At 41.3% G+C, this 19,072-nt stretch overlaps 1 protein-coding gene across 1 annotated transcript in view; it reads right to left on the bottom strand.

Moving 5' to 3' along the window:
• The window catches only part of LOC148010934 (Leucine-rich repeat (LRR) family protein), a 55,344-nt gene extending 36,622 nt beyond the window's left edge, over positions 1 to 18,722 (bottom strand). The window contains exons 1-2 of the mRNA XM_087671500.1: positions 18,566 to 18,722; positions 17,914 to 18,067 (exon numbers count right to left, since the gene is read on the bottom strand). Of these exons, the coding sequence (XP_087527626.1) occupies positions 17,914 to 18,067; positions 18,566 to 18,653 (242 nt within the window). The 5' untranslated portion in view covers positions 18,654 to 18,722. The remainder of the gene's footprint in view (positions 1 to 17,913; positions 18,068 to 18,565) is intronic.
• Between the last annotated feature and the right edge of the window lie 350 nt (positions 18,723 to 19,072).

The following is a 19,072-nucleotide window of genomic DNA, read 5'->3' as shown; positions in this document are numbered from 1 at the left end:
TACAGAGAAAAATATCTGCATGTGTCTCTGCCTTGAGGACCTCGATCTCCGTCAGCCAAGGTGTTGTCCATCTCTGCATCTATCTCCGTCAGATCTCGCAATCAGAATGTGATCAAGTGCTGGACCAGTGTGCTATAAATAGCAGAAAATAATCACGAAAAATGGGCAAAAAAAAGGTCGCCTGCAATTAATGCAGCCGAATGCCCAGAAAACTGTCCGACTGCTACTGTGGCACGTGGCACCTGTCCGATCTGCTGACGTGGCAACTTGCGCTGCTGACATGTCCTGCTGACACTCCTGCACTGTCCGTACTGCTGACGTGGCCAAGGAATGACTCTCTAACATGACGGAGACTAAGATCTTTGAGGTGAAGACATATGCAAATATTCTCTCTACACCCATGTATATTTCTGCATCCTTACACTGCATTCTTCACTACAGATTTTCTATGTTTCACTATTTCTCTCTCTCCTCTCTCTCTCTTCACTCTTTGTCTTGGTCATTCGCTTCTGCATTGCTTCACTTTGACATGGTATCAGAGCATTGAAGGACTGACCTATCTGAAGAGGAGATTTCAGCATGACACAAGGCTGTGTTTTCAGAGCATTGAAGGATTGACCTATCTGAAGAGGGTGGGCCCATCTGAAGAGGAGATTTCAGCATGACACAAGGCTGTGTTTTCAGCGTTCAAGTGCAAGCAAGAGGGTTGCGAATCAAATCAAGGCTAAGGCAAGCGTGGGCATGCAAGAAAGGAGAAGATTTGCTGAAGTTGCTATTGTTTTTTTGCTGTCAGAGAAGGAAGAAGGCTACATTTTGGGGAGCAGGCTAAGAGAACAAGCGCCCCAACAGGCTATATTCTCACTATGAGAGGAGGCTGCTTTTTGTATTTTCTGTAGGCATTGTAGGTGACGATGTCTTCTGAGGCCGAGACAAAGTTTCAAGCAATCGTGGACCGGAAGGTGTCAGTTTTATCGACTCTTCCATCATATCAAAAGCTCGATGGCGAGAATTACTGCATCTAGCGGGTCATGATGCTTGCCATTCTAGAGTCCTATGATTTGGCAAAGCTTGTTACATAGGCTATTCATCGTCCTTCTTCGCAAGACGAGTCCCAACTCTCTTCCAGTGATAAGGTGGAGTTGGCAAAGGCTCACGTACATTGGAATAAACTCAGTGCTCATATTTGCTCGTTTTTATTTATCTCATGTACTAAACCTGTTACCTCTCATATTGAGCATTTGGCGATGGCCCGAGAGATACGGCTAGAGCTTGATCAGATGTACAATCGGATGACTATCATGAAGCGAGTTTCTTTGGAAGTGCAAATGCTCTTCTATCCAGGAGCATGTCAACAAGCTAAGGCAACTTTCAAATGCAAGTTCAAAATGCAGGGAAGGTGATCACTCTTGAAGACATGGCGATAACTCTTCTTTCACGATTACCACCCTGTTTCAGTGGTTTTTATTCCACCTTAATTGCTTCAGGGCGGTCTAAGACTCTTCGGTGGGAAGAGCTAGTTCCTATGGTCTTGGACCAAGAGGAGAGATTGAAAGGGAGCAATGCTTCTAAATCTGAGGCCCTGGTTGGTCGGTCCTCTCAAAAGAAGGGGAATGACCAAAAGAAGGAGAAGGAGGAAAAATCTAAGAAGAACAAAGAAAAGGAGTCTACTTATCACATGTGTGGCAAAACAAGTCATTGAAAGAAGGATTGCCCTGACAAGGAGAAGAAGAGAAGCAAAAGGAGGAGAAATCTTCAAAGGATTCCGGAGCGATGGCTGCTTCCTCGTTAGCTACTTTCCTCCACTTGGAGGTGGTTGAGGATTCGACCCTAACGACTTCTGATGCTGCGTTGACGGCCCCATACACTCGGGAGTGGATTGTTGACAGTGGTGCCTCTCAGCACATGACTCCTTCTTCAACAAGTGTTGCTCATTTGCGGCCTTCGCATGGCCAGATTCTCATTGGTGACAGTTCGTCTATTCCTATACAAGGCCAGGATCATGTGTCTTATTCCAAATGGACGAGATAGTGCCCATACATCTAAGGTACTTTATGTGCCGACCTTGGAGTACCATCTACTTTCTGTGCACAAGATTTGTGTCCTCCGCCTTTTGGTCGATTTTGATGTGGATTTTTTTCGGATTCTTAATCAAGGATCAAGACAGGTTCTTTCTTTAAGTTATGAGGAGAATGGAGTCTACAATTACGGTCTTCTTCTGCCTTGACTTCTCTTCTTCTTATCTCACAAACTTAGAGCGAGCTTTGGCATGCTCAATTTGGCCACCTCAATTATGATTACCTTCGGAAGGCATCCAAGGGACACCTTGTTCGAGGTTTACCATATATTGTGGTGAGCTAGTAGCCTTGTGTATCCTACATCCATGGGAAGTAGACTCGTGACATTGTTTCTAGCAAGGCTTTGAAGCGGTCTTCAACACCCCTGGAGCTTGTTTCTACCAATCTTTGTGGATCGATGAGGACGGAGTCTCTTCGAGGGAGCTTGTATTTTATGCTAAGTGTGGATAATTACAGTAGGATGACCTGGGCTTATTTCTTGAAGCTGCAGTCAGAGGCTTTCTCCAACTTTAAGGATTGGTTGCTCTTTGAGAAGAACTAATCAGGCTGAAAGCTAAAGACCTTACGATCGAATAAGGGCAGAGAATTTGTTTCTACTGAGCTTGCTCATTTTTGTGCAGATCATGGTATTCACCAAGAGTTTGCCAATACAAACACCCCTCAGGAGAATGGCATCTTGAAGTATGATCGATGGCCCATACCATGATGAAGCATCGTCAGATACCTCAATGTATATGTGTTGAAGCTGTGGCTACCACAATTCACATCCTTAATCGTTCTCCTACTTCCACTGTTGTTGGTATGATTCCATATGAGGCGTACTTTGGATCTAAGCCAGATGTTTCTTATTTCAAGGTTTTTGGGTGTGATGCCTATGTTCACATCCTGAAGACACAGCATGACAAATTTGAAGTAACATATAGCTCGCAGTCTCAAGGCTACCATTTGTATGATCCTCTTATGTGAGATGTCTATATGAGCTGTGATGTTCGGTTCATGAAAGTTCCAACCTCAGAGGCCCTATTCTTGGAGATCCCGGTGATAGTTTGGCACTAGTGACTATTCCTCTAGATCCTATGCCTCTTGAGGACTCTTCTTCGAATGAGGAGCTTAGTTCTCAACCCCCAAATTCACTGATCACTCCCCCGCCGTTGGTGGACCTTCCCGAAACTTCAGTAGATAGAGAGCAACAAGGCGAGATCCGGCCTCCTCCTCATTGGGCTCGTGACACTCTTCATGATGCAAGGATTGAGGGGGTCCCTCAAGAGTCGTAGCTGCTGGATGGCCCATGGCATTCTTGGCAAAACCAAGCACACCGCACTCAGCTTGTTTACACTAATTACTAATTGATAACTCGTGTCATGCACGATTAGGAGCCCACTTCCATGAAGGAGGCTTTATAGCATGATCATTGGCAAAAAGCGATGGAGGGGCTCGGCTCGATTGAAAGAAATGGCACTTGGTATCTCTTGTCGAAGCCTCCTCATAAGATCATTGGAGCCAAATGGGTCTTCAAGACTAAGTACCACAATGATCGCACATTGGACAAGCACAAGGCCTGATCTTGTTGCTAAAGGTTTTGCACAATGCCCATGCATTGATTTCCATTATACTTTTTCCCCTACAACTCTGATGGCCACTATTCGTGTAGTTCTTGCCTTGGGTAGCCATAGGAGATGGTCGATCTATCAACTAGATGTGAAATCTGCCTTCTTGAATGGGAAATTGAAGGAGGAGATCTATGTTGAGCAAGCTCCGGGCTTCGGTTCTTATGATAGTAAGGTGTACAAGTTACGGAAGGCTCTCTATGGCCTTAAGCAAGCTCCCCGTACTCTAAATGAGAAGATTGACTCATTCCTCCAAGAGAAATTAGGATATCGGCATTCCAAAGCCGACCCCTAGTTGTATGTACACACCTCAAGTAGAGGTTGTATATTATCCCTTATGTGGACGACTTGATTGTGACACATGACCATACTCAGATGGTCAGACAGACGAAGGCAGCACTTCATGAGAAGTTTGAGATGACGGATATTGGACTTATTCACTTCTTTCTATGTCATGAGATCTATCAAACTTCGAGAGGGATCTTTATTTCCCAACAGTGGTATGTACAGGAGCTCTTGACTATGTGTGAGATGAAGGGATGCAAGTCTCTCTCAACTCCTATGGATCCAAATTGGAAGGCTATAGCTTATTCCAATTCTCCTTTAGCGGATGCTACCTGATATAGGCAATTGGTTGGTTCCTTGATATGGCTTCTTAATACCCATATTGACTTATGTTATGTTGTAGGTGTGTTGGCTGGGTTCATGAGTGAACACAAGATGGTCTATTGGTAGGTTGCTCAAAGGATTTTGCAGTTTCTACGAGGAACTCCCGATCTTGGATCTATTATCCCGCTGGTACAGGTGCTATGGACTTGGTACTTACATGTTGGAGTGATTCAAATTGGGTTGGTGATGTGGATCATCGAAGGTCCGCAACAAGTTATTATTTACCTTGGGTATTGGTGTTCTTTCATGGAGCAGTAAGAAGCAACCCACGGTTGCCCTCTCTTTGACTGAGGCGAAGTATTTGGCGCTGTCTTCTACTGCATGTGAGACAGTGTGGCTTCGCAAGCTCCTAGAGGAGCTTAGCTGCCCGCAAACAAGTCCTACTATTCTACAATGCAACAATAAGAGTTGCATTGCCTTGGCCAAGAACCATGTGTTTCATGCTTGGATGAAGCATATTGAGATCTAGTACCATTTTATTCAAGAGAAGATCCTGAATGAGACCGTTTTCCTGGTCTATTGCAAGACAAAGGACAATCTTGCAAATTTGTTTACCAAGGCGCTTCCCCAAGCTTTACTTCGACAACAAACTTTTGTCGTGTCTAGGACCTGAGAGGGAGTGTTAGATCTTGGTCATTCGCTTCCACATTGCTTCACTCTGACACTATGCACCATATTGTTGTATGCAAACTCAACCAATAGCAAATACTGCTCCCACTATGTCTCATGGTCTGATACATAGCACCTCAAAAGATCCAAGACCGTGGAATTTGCCTCTTCGAACTGACCATCTATCTGCAAATAGAAGGATTATGAGAACTTCAGCATGGCATCCATATTCTCAAACAACCCCTTCCAAAATAAATTGGTCATCCGAGGATCTCAATCACTGACAATTGACTCTGGCACACCATGATACTTAAAGATGTGCTATAAAAATAATTGTGCCATATGATCAGCCATTATTTTCTTCCTCACTAGAATGAAATGGGCTTGTTTGCTAAACCTGCAAATGGTAGTCCATATGCCATCATTCCCTATACGTGTCCTAGGGCTAGGAATCTCAAAAATAAAATCCATTGCAATGTTTTCCCAAGGCTTGTCTAGAATAGGCAAGGGCTGTAATAAACCCTGCCTATCATGCTTTACCTTCTGACAAAACATGCATGTCTTGACAAATTGCTCTACATTATGTGTGACATTAATGTGACATTAAAAGTGATATTTAATGTCACGTTAAGGTCATAAATATGGAATGTGACATTAAGGTAAATCTAGGGGAACGTGCACGAGAATGACCGTCCGGGCTCTTGGGCGCCCGAACGGGGTTAAGGGGAGCCTAGAGAGTAAGAGAGTCCAAGAATAGTAGAACTCCCGAGAAGTGGACGGCTCGCAAAGGAATACGAGGAAGAGGTGCCAGCACTGATCTAGGCGTGGTTGGGAGGAGAAGAATCACTCATGCTCAAGATTTTATCATCGTTTTCTCTGTCTTCCTGAAATCATCTATCATTGGTATCAGAGCCTATGGTTCAACGACCAAATCAGTTGTTCGTCAGATCGTCAGTTGTTCGTCAATAATCCGCCAGGTCGTCAGTCGCCCGCCAGGTCGTCAGTCGCCCACCAGGTCGTCAGCTCTTCGCAAGGTCGTGTAAGTATTAGGTGCCGTGAAAACGCGACGGGCCGTGGAGAAAAAGAAAAGTGAGACGTGCCACGTCACATTAATGTGACATGTTACGGGCAGGAAAAAAGATCAGGTGTGGGGTCGCGAGGACCAGGAGTGGGGTCGCGAGGACCAGTCGTGGGGTCACGACTGCAGTAGACGGAGGTGAAATGTGAAACGTGACTTTGTCACGACTACTGTTGACGGATGACTGCGACTGCTGTGAGATGGACATGACTGTGACTGCTGTGAGAGGGACAGAAGAATGTCATACACGACTGAAGTCAGGAAATTGAATTTTCAGCATGACTGCTTTACTGCTCTAGTCTGGGAAGATAAAATTTGTTCATTACTCTTCAGGCTTCTTTCCAAACCAGCAACCACAGCCTGCCATTAAAAATCAGGGAAGTATTTTACTTTGTATGCAAATTTCTTATTTTTGCTTTCCAATTCCAGTGTATTAATGGCAGAAAAAGGGAAAGAAAGGGTAATGGAAAGCTCTAGTTCTGGGGACCAACCTATGGTAGATCCCCATGAACCAGAAATACAAGAAGAACAATGGGAAGAATTTTTTGCTACGCGAGAGCAATTCGATGATCTTACTGCTCGTGTGCAAACTCAGGGGGTTCAAATGGAATTTTTAACTCAAACACTTACTGAAATAAAATCTCAATTAACTTTATTGTTGGAAAGAGATAAAAATAAGATAGAAATCTCAGATGTCCCATCTTCATCGAAAGATTTAGATGTGACTATGCGAGATTCTAAGGAACCCCAACCTTACCATAAATTGAGGGATAATCCAGTTCTAAAGGATATGAAACCACCTCAATTTTACAGGGAGGAAAAAGATAGGAATAAAGACACAATCTTTAATTTCCTCCAAAAATGGGAAGATTTACATAAATTAAAAAATACCCCACCACATCTCCAAGCACTGGAGGCTAGTTTAACTTTGGGGCCCAAAGCATATAAGTGGTGGCGAACTTTAAAGGAGGCGAATAAAATACCTGAAACCTGGGCTCAATTTGAATCTGTCTTTTTGAAAGAATTTCTTCCTGAAAATGAAATGGAAAGAAATTGGGAAGATTGGGATTATGTCAGACAAAAGGAAAGACCCCTGCTGACATATTTGGAGGAATATCGTGAGATAATCCTCAAACTGGAAGGAATAGATGAATTCCAAAAAACAAGAGGATTCATTAGGGGACTAGATAAAGCCTGTAAAAAGGAAGTAAAACGGAGTTTACCTAAGACGCTGGAAGAGGCAATTAAATTTGCATTAATTCATGAAGATAGTATGCGTCCAGGTACACTCACTAGTCTCACTGATACGGAGCCCAAGTCTAAGAAATTGGAAACCTCAAAATTTGTGGGCAAATTTAAACGGAAAATGCCATTTTTTAAGGGTAAAAAACAACCTTTTGAAAAGAAACCATATATGAGGCCAAAGTTAAGTCCTGATGACTTTGATAAAGCCAAAAAAGAAAAGTTGTGTTTCAATTGCCTATCCCCTAACCATGCTGCTTGGAATTGCCCTCAAAAGAAAAAGGGGGAAGACAAAGGAAAGGATAAGGACAAGGGCAAGGGAAAAGAAAAACAAATCCATGTAGTGCAGACCTTAGAATTAAAGGGCCATGAAAAGTACAAATCTTTAGAGGTCTTGCATATGGATGTACAACATAGGTATTGTATGTCAACTTCTATGTGGCAGCCTACTTTTGGGCCACATGATTTACTTAGAGTACATGGATTGATAGCTGGAAAAAGGGTTAGAGTCATGATTGATGACTCTGCCACACATAATTTTATAAATTATGCACTTGTCTAAAAATTGAAACTTCCCCAACAAAACAGTGAGCATCAATATGTTGTCCGTATGATGCAAGGCCAAGACAATAAAATATGGGATACAATGGTATCCAATTTGGAAATTGAGATTCAAGGATATAAAGATAAGCTGGATTTCCAAATAATGAACATGGAAAGAGCTGATATTGCTCTAGGGAGGGAGTGGCTATGGGGATTGGAACCATCCTTAAAACGTAGCTATCACCATAATACACTGGAATTTGAAAGGGATGGTAAGACTTTTGTCATTCAAGGTGAACATGAAGTATCTGATAATCCTTTGCTTTGTTCTACTGAAGTTCAGAAGCTGACAAAGAATGAAGTTTGTGAGGTATATATGTTATGGTCTCTTCCTGTACAGAATACTTTTACTTTCTGTAATATAAAGCAACAATTTTCTTATGTTTGTGAGTTGAATGTTAATAATGAATTGAATAGTTTGTTAGATGATTTTAAAGATGTGTTTCCTTCTGATTTACCAAGTGGCCTTCCACCAGATAGGGGTGATATAAATCACCCAATTGATATAAATAAGGATACACACCCAATTTCAAAACCACCGTATAGGTTAAGTGAAACACAATATCAAGAAGTTGAAAGACAAATTAAGGATTACCTGGATAAAGGGTTTATTCAACCCAGTAATTCACCTTGGGCTTCACCAATTTTATTGGTAAAGAAAAAAGATGGTTCTATGCAACTTTGTGTTGACTATAGAGCACTTAATAAAATAACGGTGAAGAATAAATTTCCTATGCCCAGAATGGAAGATCTTTTTGATCAATTGCAAGGGGCAAAATTCTTCACAAAGATAGATTTAAGATCAGGCTATCACCAAATAAGAATTAAGGCACAATATGTTTCCAAGACGGCATTTCGTACTAGATACGGGCATTATGATTTTTTGGTACACTAATGCACCAGCTACCTTTATGAAGCTGATGAATAGTGTTTTACGGCCCTATCTAGGACATTTTGTGATTGTCTTTTTGGATGATACCTTGATCTTTAGTAAATCAAGAGAAGAACATTTGGAACACTTACAATTAGCATTCCAACTGTTAAGAACACATTCCCTTTATGCGAAGAAAACTAAATGTGAATTCTTTGCACAAGAGGTCAAATATTTGGGGCATATTATCTCAAAAGAGGGAATCAACATGGATCCAAAAAAAGTAAGGGCAATTATTGAATGGCCACCTCCAAGGAACCTGGAAGAGCTGCAGATCTTCCTAAGTTTATCTGGATTTTATCGTAGATTCATTCGAGATTATGCCAAAATAGTTGTTCCAATGACAGACCAACTTAAAGGGAAAGGAAAAAGTTTTAATTGGGAAACACACCAAAATGAAAGTTTTCAAAAACTTAAGGTAGCTATTGCTACAGCTCCAGTATTATTAATAGTGGATCCCAATAAACCATTTGTGGTTGAAGCTGATGCCAGTGATAAGGCAATAGGCGCGGTCTTATTACAAGAAGGTCGACCAGTTGCTTTTCAAAGCAAGAAATTAGATCGTGCAAAACAGAATTATTCTGTTTATGAGAGGGAGCTGTATGCAATAGTACATGCAATGAAGAAATGGAGGCACTATTTGTATGGTGCCAAACTTTTGATTTTATCGGATCATGAAAGCATTAAGTGGCTTAATGATCAACCGGATTTACACGGGCGTAAAGCCAGATGGGCCGAACTCCTCCAAGAGTTCGACTATGAGATAAGATATAGAAAAGGAAAATATAATATAGTAGCTGATGCACTCAGCAAAATGCCCATCATTAATGAATTGAGTTTTACTCAGTTCACTTCCAATTTGCTTGAATTTTTAAAAGGGAAATGCCAGGTTGATCCGGCATATTCCAACATATGGAAAGCAATAAAAAATGGGGATCCAAATGAAAGTGCTTCTACTGAGGAAGGAATATCTGAGGATGTTCAACAAGGAAATGGAGCATCAGGGGTTGCTCAAACTGGATTCAAGTGGAAGAATTTTACCATTGATAATGGTTATTTACTCTACAAGGGTAGGGTATGTGTCCCAAAAGATACAGAAATAAGGCGCTAGATACTCTTTGAGTGTCATGATACCCCTAGTGCGGGACATCCAGGAGTTAATAAGACTTATAGTCTTATTAAAAGGCAGTTCTATTGGCCTAGAATGAATAAGGACGTCCTTGACTATGTGGTCAAATGTAATAAATGCCAGGTTAATAAAGCTGAAAGATTAAAAATGGGAGGACTTCTCCATCCATTAGAAATTCCTTCGGGAAAATGGGAGAGTATCTCCATGGACTTTATTGTTGCTTTACCTAGAACACAGAGGGGGCACGACTCTGTGTGGGTGATTGTGGATAGGTTAACCAAAATGGCTAGGTTCATTCCAACTTCAACTGATGTTAAAACACCAGAATTGGCTAGATTGTTCGTAGAGAACATATACCGATTGTATGGCCTTCCGGCAAATATAGTTTCTGATCGGGATAGAAAATTTGATAGCCATTTTTGGCGTGCGGTATTTAGGAAATTGGATACTAAACTTAGCATGAGTACGGCAGATCATCCGCAAACAGATGGGCAAACTAAAAGGGTTAACCAAATTCTTGAAGATATGCTTAGGGCATATGTAAGTAAAAGGCAAACTAATTGGGAAGAGTATTTACCGATAACAGAGTTTGCATATAACAGTGCCAAGCACTCTTCGACTGGAAATAGTCCATTTATGTTAATGTATGGGTTTCAGCCCAGAGCTCCTTTTGCAGTAGGACTGCAAAAGGAAAAGGTTCAGGCAGCTACAGACTTTTTGGAGGATATGAATAGTATGTTAAAATTTGCTCAAGAAAATATTAAAAAAGCTCAAAATCGAGCTAGAGCATATACAGATCCTCACCGAAGAGACATCTCCTTTGAAGAAGGAGAATTGGTCTATCTTAAGGTGCCTGAACAAACTAAAACTATGAAAAAGGGACAATGTCCAAAGTTTTCACCAAGGTATTGTGGTCCTTTCATAATACTTAAAAGGGTGGGAGAATTGGCTTACAAGCTCCAACTACCTGTTGGTAGTAAAATACATCCAGTTTTTCATGTAAGTAAATTAAGAAAGAAGCTGGGTGATTTGGATAATCTAATCTTAAATGATGCTATTGAGGAGCTATTCTATGACCAATCTAATCCACATGAACCAGAAAAAATATTAAATGTTCGTAATCGACGAACAAGGAATACTATTTATCAGGAATGTTTGGTTAAGTGGAAAGATTGTTCAGAAGAAAGCTCAACATGGGAGCGAGTAAGTACTTTAAAGAAAAGGTTTCCCGATTTACAATTAGACCTTCCAAGTATCGTTTTCGAGGACGAAACCGATTCTTAAGGGGAAGGAAATGTGACATTAAAAGTGATATTTAATGTCACGTTAATGTCATAAATATGGAATGTGACATTAAAAGTGACATTTAATGTGACATTAAGGTAAATCTAGGGGGAACATGCACGAGAATGACCGTCCGCGCTCTTGGGCGCCCGAACGGGATTAAGGGGAGCCTAGAGAGTAAGAGAGTCCAAGAATAGTAGAACTCCAGAGAAGTGGACGGCTGGCAAAGGAATACGAGGAAGAGGTGCCAACACTGATCTAGGCGTGGTTGGGAGGAGAAGAATCACTCGTGCTCAGGATTTTATCATCGTTTTCTCTGTCTTCCCGAAATCATCTATCATTATGCCTCAAAGCTTGCCAATAAAGCAAATGCTCCACTGCCTTGATTGTGGCATCAATACTTCTATGTCCTACATACAGAGGAGCATGACTTTCAATGATCACTCTAGACCTCAACTGCTTTGTGATATACAATCATCCATGCATCATCAAAAATCCATCTCTTAGCATAAAGTGCTCATCCCTCTTGCCACTACAAAGCTGATTATAAACATCAGTAAAATCCGAATCAACAGCATACTGCTCCTTCATGGCATCCAACTTAGTGTGATAGACCATGTTGAACGAGTAAAATTTGTGGCTTACGTGACAGTGCATCAACCACAACATTCTTTTTACCATCAATGTATACAATCTGAAAATGAAACAAAGAGAGAAAATTTGCCCATCTCATATGCTTCCCTAATAACTTTATCTGTGTCAAAAAGTACCCCAATGTCTAAAGGTCTGTCTACACTATAAAATCAACCCCTAACAAGTAATGTTTCTGCATAGATAGTGCATGAATTACAGCCAAGAGCTCTTTCTCATAGACCTATAAATTTCTCTCTACACCCTAGAGAAGACAGCTCTCATAAGCCACAACTTGGCCATGTTGTATTAAAACAGCCCCAATGTTGTTTCCACATGTATCATACTCAACCACAAATGACTTCCTTAGGTCGCGCAACACAAGCACACGATCTAAAGTCATCTTTTCCTTTAACTTTTCAAATCAAAGGATAACAATCGGAAAATCTCAAAAGTAGCATGGAGTACTTGTATCTTACCTAAAGAGCAAGGGGGTTTAGATATCCCAGACTTAGCAAGCCTGGCTAATGCATTGGCCGCTAAATGGATTATTAGAAGCATTCAATTCCCCTAGGAGGACTAGGCCGTGCTCCTACACAAATATGTTAGAAATTTTGCAATCAAAGATTGCCCGAACTAGAAGAATATGTTCGGGTCATCACTACAATATTTTCCAAGATGCCTCATAATGAAGAAACCTTCTGCCTTAGCAAAAACCATATGGGAAGGCTAGTTCAAAGTTGAGCCATATATTGGTATCAAACAAGCCCCTAATCTCATCCTTCTATGAGTTGGCCTCAATTCCATCTTGTTTAGCATGCATTATGGCAATGTCCCAAACCAACACCTAATGACAGCAACACATCTCTACAAGAAAGATATACAACTATGAGAAGATATTTGGGACTTCCGCATGTCAATGGTTAGAACCCTGAGCGATAGCACACCATGCATTGGCTACTACATATCATAGGGAGTTGTGCCATACGTTCTTGTATGCAGCCCTTGTCCAACCATTGCATGAAAAATAGTGCTATTACCAAAGTATCATGGCTGCCCCATCATTGCATGTATGCCCAGCTGTCCAAAATCCATTGGATTGGTACTACCATGATGGCCTTGTATTTGCACACCTTGCCTTGTAGGTGCCAACTGTTTCTCTTCATTGGCCTCTTTGGGAACTTCATGTGAAGGATTTGGCACTACCTTCAATGCACCTTGGTGTCTCAAAGGTGTAAAAGATGACTTCTTCTTACCCTTGCCGTCCTTCTTAGGAGCATTCAAAAATCGGACAAACTGAGCATCCTTTGCTAATTCAGCAAAGAGATTTGTTGCTATTCTCATCTGATTCTTAAAAACTAGTCATCAAATTCCTCTTTCTTTTCATGGTCATCAGCCTCACTTTGCCTTGAAGGCCCTACATCTTACCCAACAGCAACATTTTCAAGTTGTTATCCATCATGTGAACCTTGTCCAAGATCAAGCATTACATTTCCTTTATCACCATGTGAATGTCCATACTAAGAGACATTATCATTGCTTGATTCCATCTCGTTATATAAAGACATCACTCTAATTCCTCAGTTGAGCACAAAATCAGCACTAGCACCAAAGCTTCTAGCTTGCAATCACGTGCCTTGTGCCCACCAAATCAAAGGATTGAGTGGTGTCCTAGCAATGGAACCATGAAACCAACCTTCCTTCTTGGATAGGGTAGTAAAACTTGATTAAACACTTAATTAAATAATCAATAAAAGAGCATAAACTGAAATCCACACTTTACCTTAACAACTTGGACATTGGACACTCTCTTGGCCCCAAAACTAGTGCCCCTTGCGGTATTTCTTTAACTTGAATTTCTAATGGATTGAGTAAAAGCTGAGATTTTACAATCTCCTTCGTTGATCCAAATGGCTGAGAACTATTGAGAATGGCTGAGCACAAGCTAGAAAAGGTGAGAGAATGCTAAGATGAGAAATCTGAGATTCTTTGCAAGGAAATGCCCCAATCTAGTTGCTGTCCTATCCAAACTATGTAGTCGCCGGCTGTCTAGGCTACCTAGAATGGTTGTCGCCAGCACTCCAGCCCTTGATGGGTCTTCTCTTGCTGTCACCTACCTCTAGAAGGCCCCAAATGGCTATAACCTGCAGCAAAATGCAGAAATCTGCTCAGGAAAATGACCACATTAGCCTCCTTCTCTCTCCCCACCAACATACACACCAAATCAGCCTCTACAATCCCCAAACAGCCTTCTCCCCAATTGCATGGGTAATCTTGCCAAGTGGAAGCCTACTAATCCCATTTTCCAGCAATTTCCAGCCAATTAATTAATTGATTCTGAAAATTAATATCAACCCTTCTAACCTTGCCCAGAATTAAATCTACCCATCCATAATTAAATTGGCTAGGCCATTTGCAACCTTGAGTGGTCTCTAGAATCAATTGACCATTAGATTGGCATTAATCAATTAATTGATACTAATCCCTATGTCACCACTGACACTTATTAGCCAAATAATTGTCCTACGCTCAAAAATGACACCAACTAACAACCAAAGCCGCTAACATAACTTGTCATAACTTTTGCATTTGACATCCACCAACTCCTCGGAACCTTGGCCATCAACCATGAAATAACTACCATGTGCATCACATGTGCCTTAAAACCTTGCAAATTTGATTATTAAATTAATCAAATGTTACTAGCAAAATTAGAGCATCTCAAAAATTTCAAGTCCTTGTGATACATTATGCCATGAGACTCCAACCTTTGCACAATCGATTCCTTGCCTTGCTTCCTTAACCTATCTTGTGAGTGTGGGTCCACCTCTCTCAATCGCATTTTTAATGGTCTAATCCAAAAGTAAACTATTCATAGTGCCAATAAATCACCAATCAAGTGATGAACTAAGGGAACCAAGACACATTAATGTGACAACTAAGGTAAATGCTTGACTTGCCATGTACTTCAAACCTTATATGAAGGATTGAAGCCAATTACATGAATTGTGAGTTGCAATTGCTATCATATGGCTATCTATGCTAAAGCACAAAGCCTTATCGCACTGATTATAAAGATCTTTAGTAATTGGAAGGTTAGCCAATACAATGTTCTTCACTTCTCTTGAGTCTCCATGATCTTAACTAGTAAGCTAATATCTTAGGTGTGGGTTTGGCTTCCTTTTTTGTAAGATTTTGGCTTTCTTCAGCCCTTAAAGCATTCGTGCAATTGTTGCCTCCTCAAACACAGAGTTGATCTTAGGTTGGAACCTTTTTGGGTAGGCTTCTAGCCTCCGTATTAATGCTGTGAAATCCTCCCTTATCAATTGCACTATTTGATTTTCAATCCTTGGGATGGCACTGGGTGGTAGTACCCCATGGCAATATCACCAAACATCGGGGGCATCCTTTGGGTGTTGATGTTTAGCTAAAACAATTGCTGGAATAAATCTTGAGAAAGTTCGAGAGGCTAAATATGTTTACTCAAAATCCAAGGCTTGGCCACTCCTACCTTGGAATACCACTTCCTTGAATGCTCTTACCAATCCATTTCATGTTGTGGAGAAATAACTCCTTGCATAGAGCTATTTCTTGGATTACTTGGAGTCATTTTTGCACCCCAAAAAGCATGGAGAGTGAGGCTATTCTAGATATGGAGACCCAAGGCTCTTCATTGGTCCCTTTTCAAAGACATATGCATTGATCATCACCCTTGGGTCTTAATTATCTATTTCATTCTAGAAGACCGGAGTCTCATACATGGTAATACCAACATACATGCCTCGTAATGGCATATTCCTAATATTGATACCCACTTCTTGACATCATCCTTCTTTTCGCAATAAATCAGTTGTTTTGTTCTTGGTGGCTCATTCTTCAAAAGGTTCATTGGCATCTAGCAAAGGATCAGTAGGTAGCTAATTTCTTTTAACTGAAACTTTTGGTTACGTAGCAACTGCTTTCTTGGGATGGGAAACTAGACAACCGGCCAAATTTTAATCCTATTGCACAACTTGGTTTTGCCTTTTGTTGTGATATCACTTTGGTAAGCCATGGGATGCTGATATCTTTCCGTACAACTAGGATACTTTTTCGGATTCCTCATGGATACCATGATTTATGGGGCCAAATTGAGAGAGTGGTGCAGCCTATAAAGCCCTTTCTTACACTTGACTCTACCCATCCTTGGCAGGGTTGGAATCTTGCCTACTATCTTAAGCTACAAAAGGCTTCGGCTAATCAAGTGCATCATCTCATGATTAAGGATCAGTCACCAAAGCCAATTTAGTTTGGGGTAAGCATAAATCTAAGAACTAGTGGAAGACAATGGTGATGGAAGGTTGGCTGAACAAGACCCCCTTCAAATGCAAGGGCTTTCTTTTGGAGAGTACTCATTGGTAGACTTCCCCTTGCTTCGGCTCTTTCAAAGCAACGAATATCAAATGGCAATTGCTTCTTTTGCATGATAAGTGCGGAAGCCTCATGCCATAGATTTAGCTCCTACCATTTAGCCAAGACAATCTAAACTCTCTTGTAGGATATTTGGAGAGCTATGGTTGGCCTGTCATTAAGCCCTTTGTTAACTAGATTTGTTATAGGGTTTGCAAATTAGAAAACGATTAAGTATCACCTTGTGAGAACTTGATAGGTTCTTGGATACCGAGTCAGGATGGCCTTAGGCCAATACTCAGTTCTCCTTGGGTTACTCCGCTCAGCTCCCTCCTTTTTACATGCTCGAGTATAAAAATCTTGAAAGAAAAATGTGTTAAAAGAAAATTTATAACAACCAAGCTATATAAGTCCTCGCCTAGTAGGAGTTCCTGGTCTAGCTATCCTCAGTTGAGTCCATAGTTTAGACCACCACCTAGGATGACTTCTTTGATAGTTCGGCACATATCATCTTATCAATCAACATTTCCCTTATATCATAGCATCTCTTAACTCTTATAAACAAAAGTTGATACTATACACACCTAGTACATGTTGCTATAATGTTGGCACAAGTCAACAAATTCATTATCATAATGAGTGCTTGTATTATATTATATCAAATCATAGAAGGATTACAAAAGTCATATCACAGGAAAGATACAAAAGTCACAGCAAGGAAGTGGAAGAGATCGTTGTATGCCAAGAAATTAAATCCTCCGTGGGAAGAAAATCAACATGTTGAACAAGATCTTAAGGCCAATGTAGAAGACCCTTGATCATGGCAATATGTCCCTAGATGCTCATGGAGGAGGTGAAGATAGAAACATTTTGGATGGAGACGAAGAATCCATCCTCGAGCCTTTGCAGTAACTACATTGCCTCGTCTTGGTTTGTTCTTGTGCTTTCTTCTTTTCTTTTGTTTGTTTTTCTTGAGAATGAGATGCATTGAGGGAGAAAGAGAAGAAAAAGAAAAAGAGAATGAGAGAGAGAGAGAATAAAGATGAAAGATAACAAAGAAAGAGAGAAAGAGTGAGAAAAAGGGAGGGAGAGAGGAGAATGAGTGAGAAAACAATAACGAGGGGGTATTGTAAGCGTTCAAGTAGCAAGTCGAAGCGACTTCACCATAGCCAGATCATGAAGTTGTTGACAGCAAGTTCTAAATTTCTAAATGATCTTATTGAATTGTGGTCAATCAAGTGAACCTTCAAGTTCCCCCCACCCCCGCCACCCAAAAAAAGGGACACCTCTTTCAAAAAAGTAAGTAAATGCTATGCCATCAGGCATACAAGTAGAGTGTCCTCGGATCTATTGTGAAACTTCCATAATATGACAATGTGTTTTCATCTAAGCCAAGACCAAATAAGTGCTAGTCTACACCATAGTGGCTTCCTCACATAAGAGGACTCAAAACTCCAAGCAGCATCCAGCCAGCATGGTTCTCCTTTTTTACCGCAGCTCCAACTAGCTTTGGATCGAGATCTTTACGATTATTTCAATGCACTAGCAATAAAAATCATGGCATAAACTTCCACTTCATATTGCATGCTCCTGCTCATAGTTATATGCTTCAACACAACTTTTTTCGTGAAAGAGGAAGAAGAATATATGACATAATGTATACTTACAGTTCGCTTATGACACGATATCCGCCTTGATCTGCAGGAGAACATGTGATTCCAGCCCATGGAGCAGTATCGCCATCTCCACAAGGATCATCCCCAACCCACGCATACACCACTTTCCATCCAAGAGATGCCTTGATCTCATTAAGTGCTTTTACTGTCGCATTCAGGAAGAACTCAGGTGCAAATGAATTGCATTAAGATTGCACAGAATGCAAGAAGGCTAGATACATTAGCACAGCTGGACTATGGTACTTTCAAACACCATTGTGAAATGTCATGATCTTAGGCAGCAATGCCAGCCACAAGGCACAGCCCATGATGCATCAATTCTCGAGCAAATGCTACAATTGCACAGAATGCAAGAACTCTAATCACATTAGCACAGCTGGACAATGCTAATTTCAAACACCATTGTGAAATGTCATGATCTTAGGCGGCGATGTCAGCCATTGACAAGGCATAGGCCATGATGCATCAATTCTCGAGTAAATGCACCACATCGGACACAACGTTACGCATCGGAAGAGAAATGCATGGAAGAACAGCTTACAATTGACAAGGCACAGGCCATGATGTATCAATTCTCGAGCAAATGCACCTCATCGGACAAAATGTCACGCATCGGAAGAGAAATGGGGAGAAGACAGCTTACCATCGCGCTTGAGAGTCTTGGAGAGAGAGGTCGGAAGCAGCACGAGCAGCAAAACGCAGCAGAGAGCTGCCCTCGCGGGACATTCCATGGCTCTGATAGAGTCTCCGCGACTCTTTGCAATGTACTAATAAGAGGGGAAGACGCTTTGCAATTTTCCAAGACGAAGTAAAACGACAAAATTAACTAGTTGGGTACAGCACAATTTATTTATAAATCATTATTTTAAATTGGTTTTGCGAAAGATTTGTGAGATGGCGAGTCCACCACACGAATTAATAATTAATTGATGACTTGGGCGCTGGGAGCGTGCAGCCACGCGCAAGTAGATTGACTATGTGAAGTGAGGCCCGTTACACACCGGTCCGCGGCCGCCCACGAATACTAAATCCGGCCAATGAGAAGGCCGGATTTCTAAAAGAGGGCGCCCCCCTCTTACACACACATGGCGCCCGGCACGTCGTCTTCAATGCTCCCCCCCGTCCCCTTTCTGCGTTCCGCAGGGCGGGG

The sequence above is a fragment of the Lygodium microphyllum genome, chromosome 29 (assembly GCF_053477565.2).
Source record: "Lygodium microphyllum isolate KBCC chromosome 29, Lygodium_microphyllum_v1.1.10, whole genome shotgun sequence".
Classification (NCBI taxonomy): Eukaryota; Viridiplantae; Streptophyta; class Polypodiopsida; order Schizaeales; family Lygodiaceae; genus Lygodium; species Lygodium microphyllum.
This window is presented reverse-complemented; position numbering and strand designations above follow the sequence as displayed.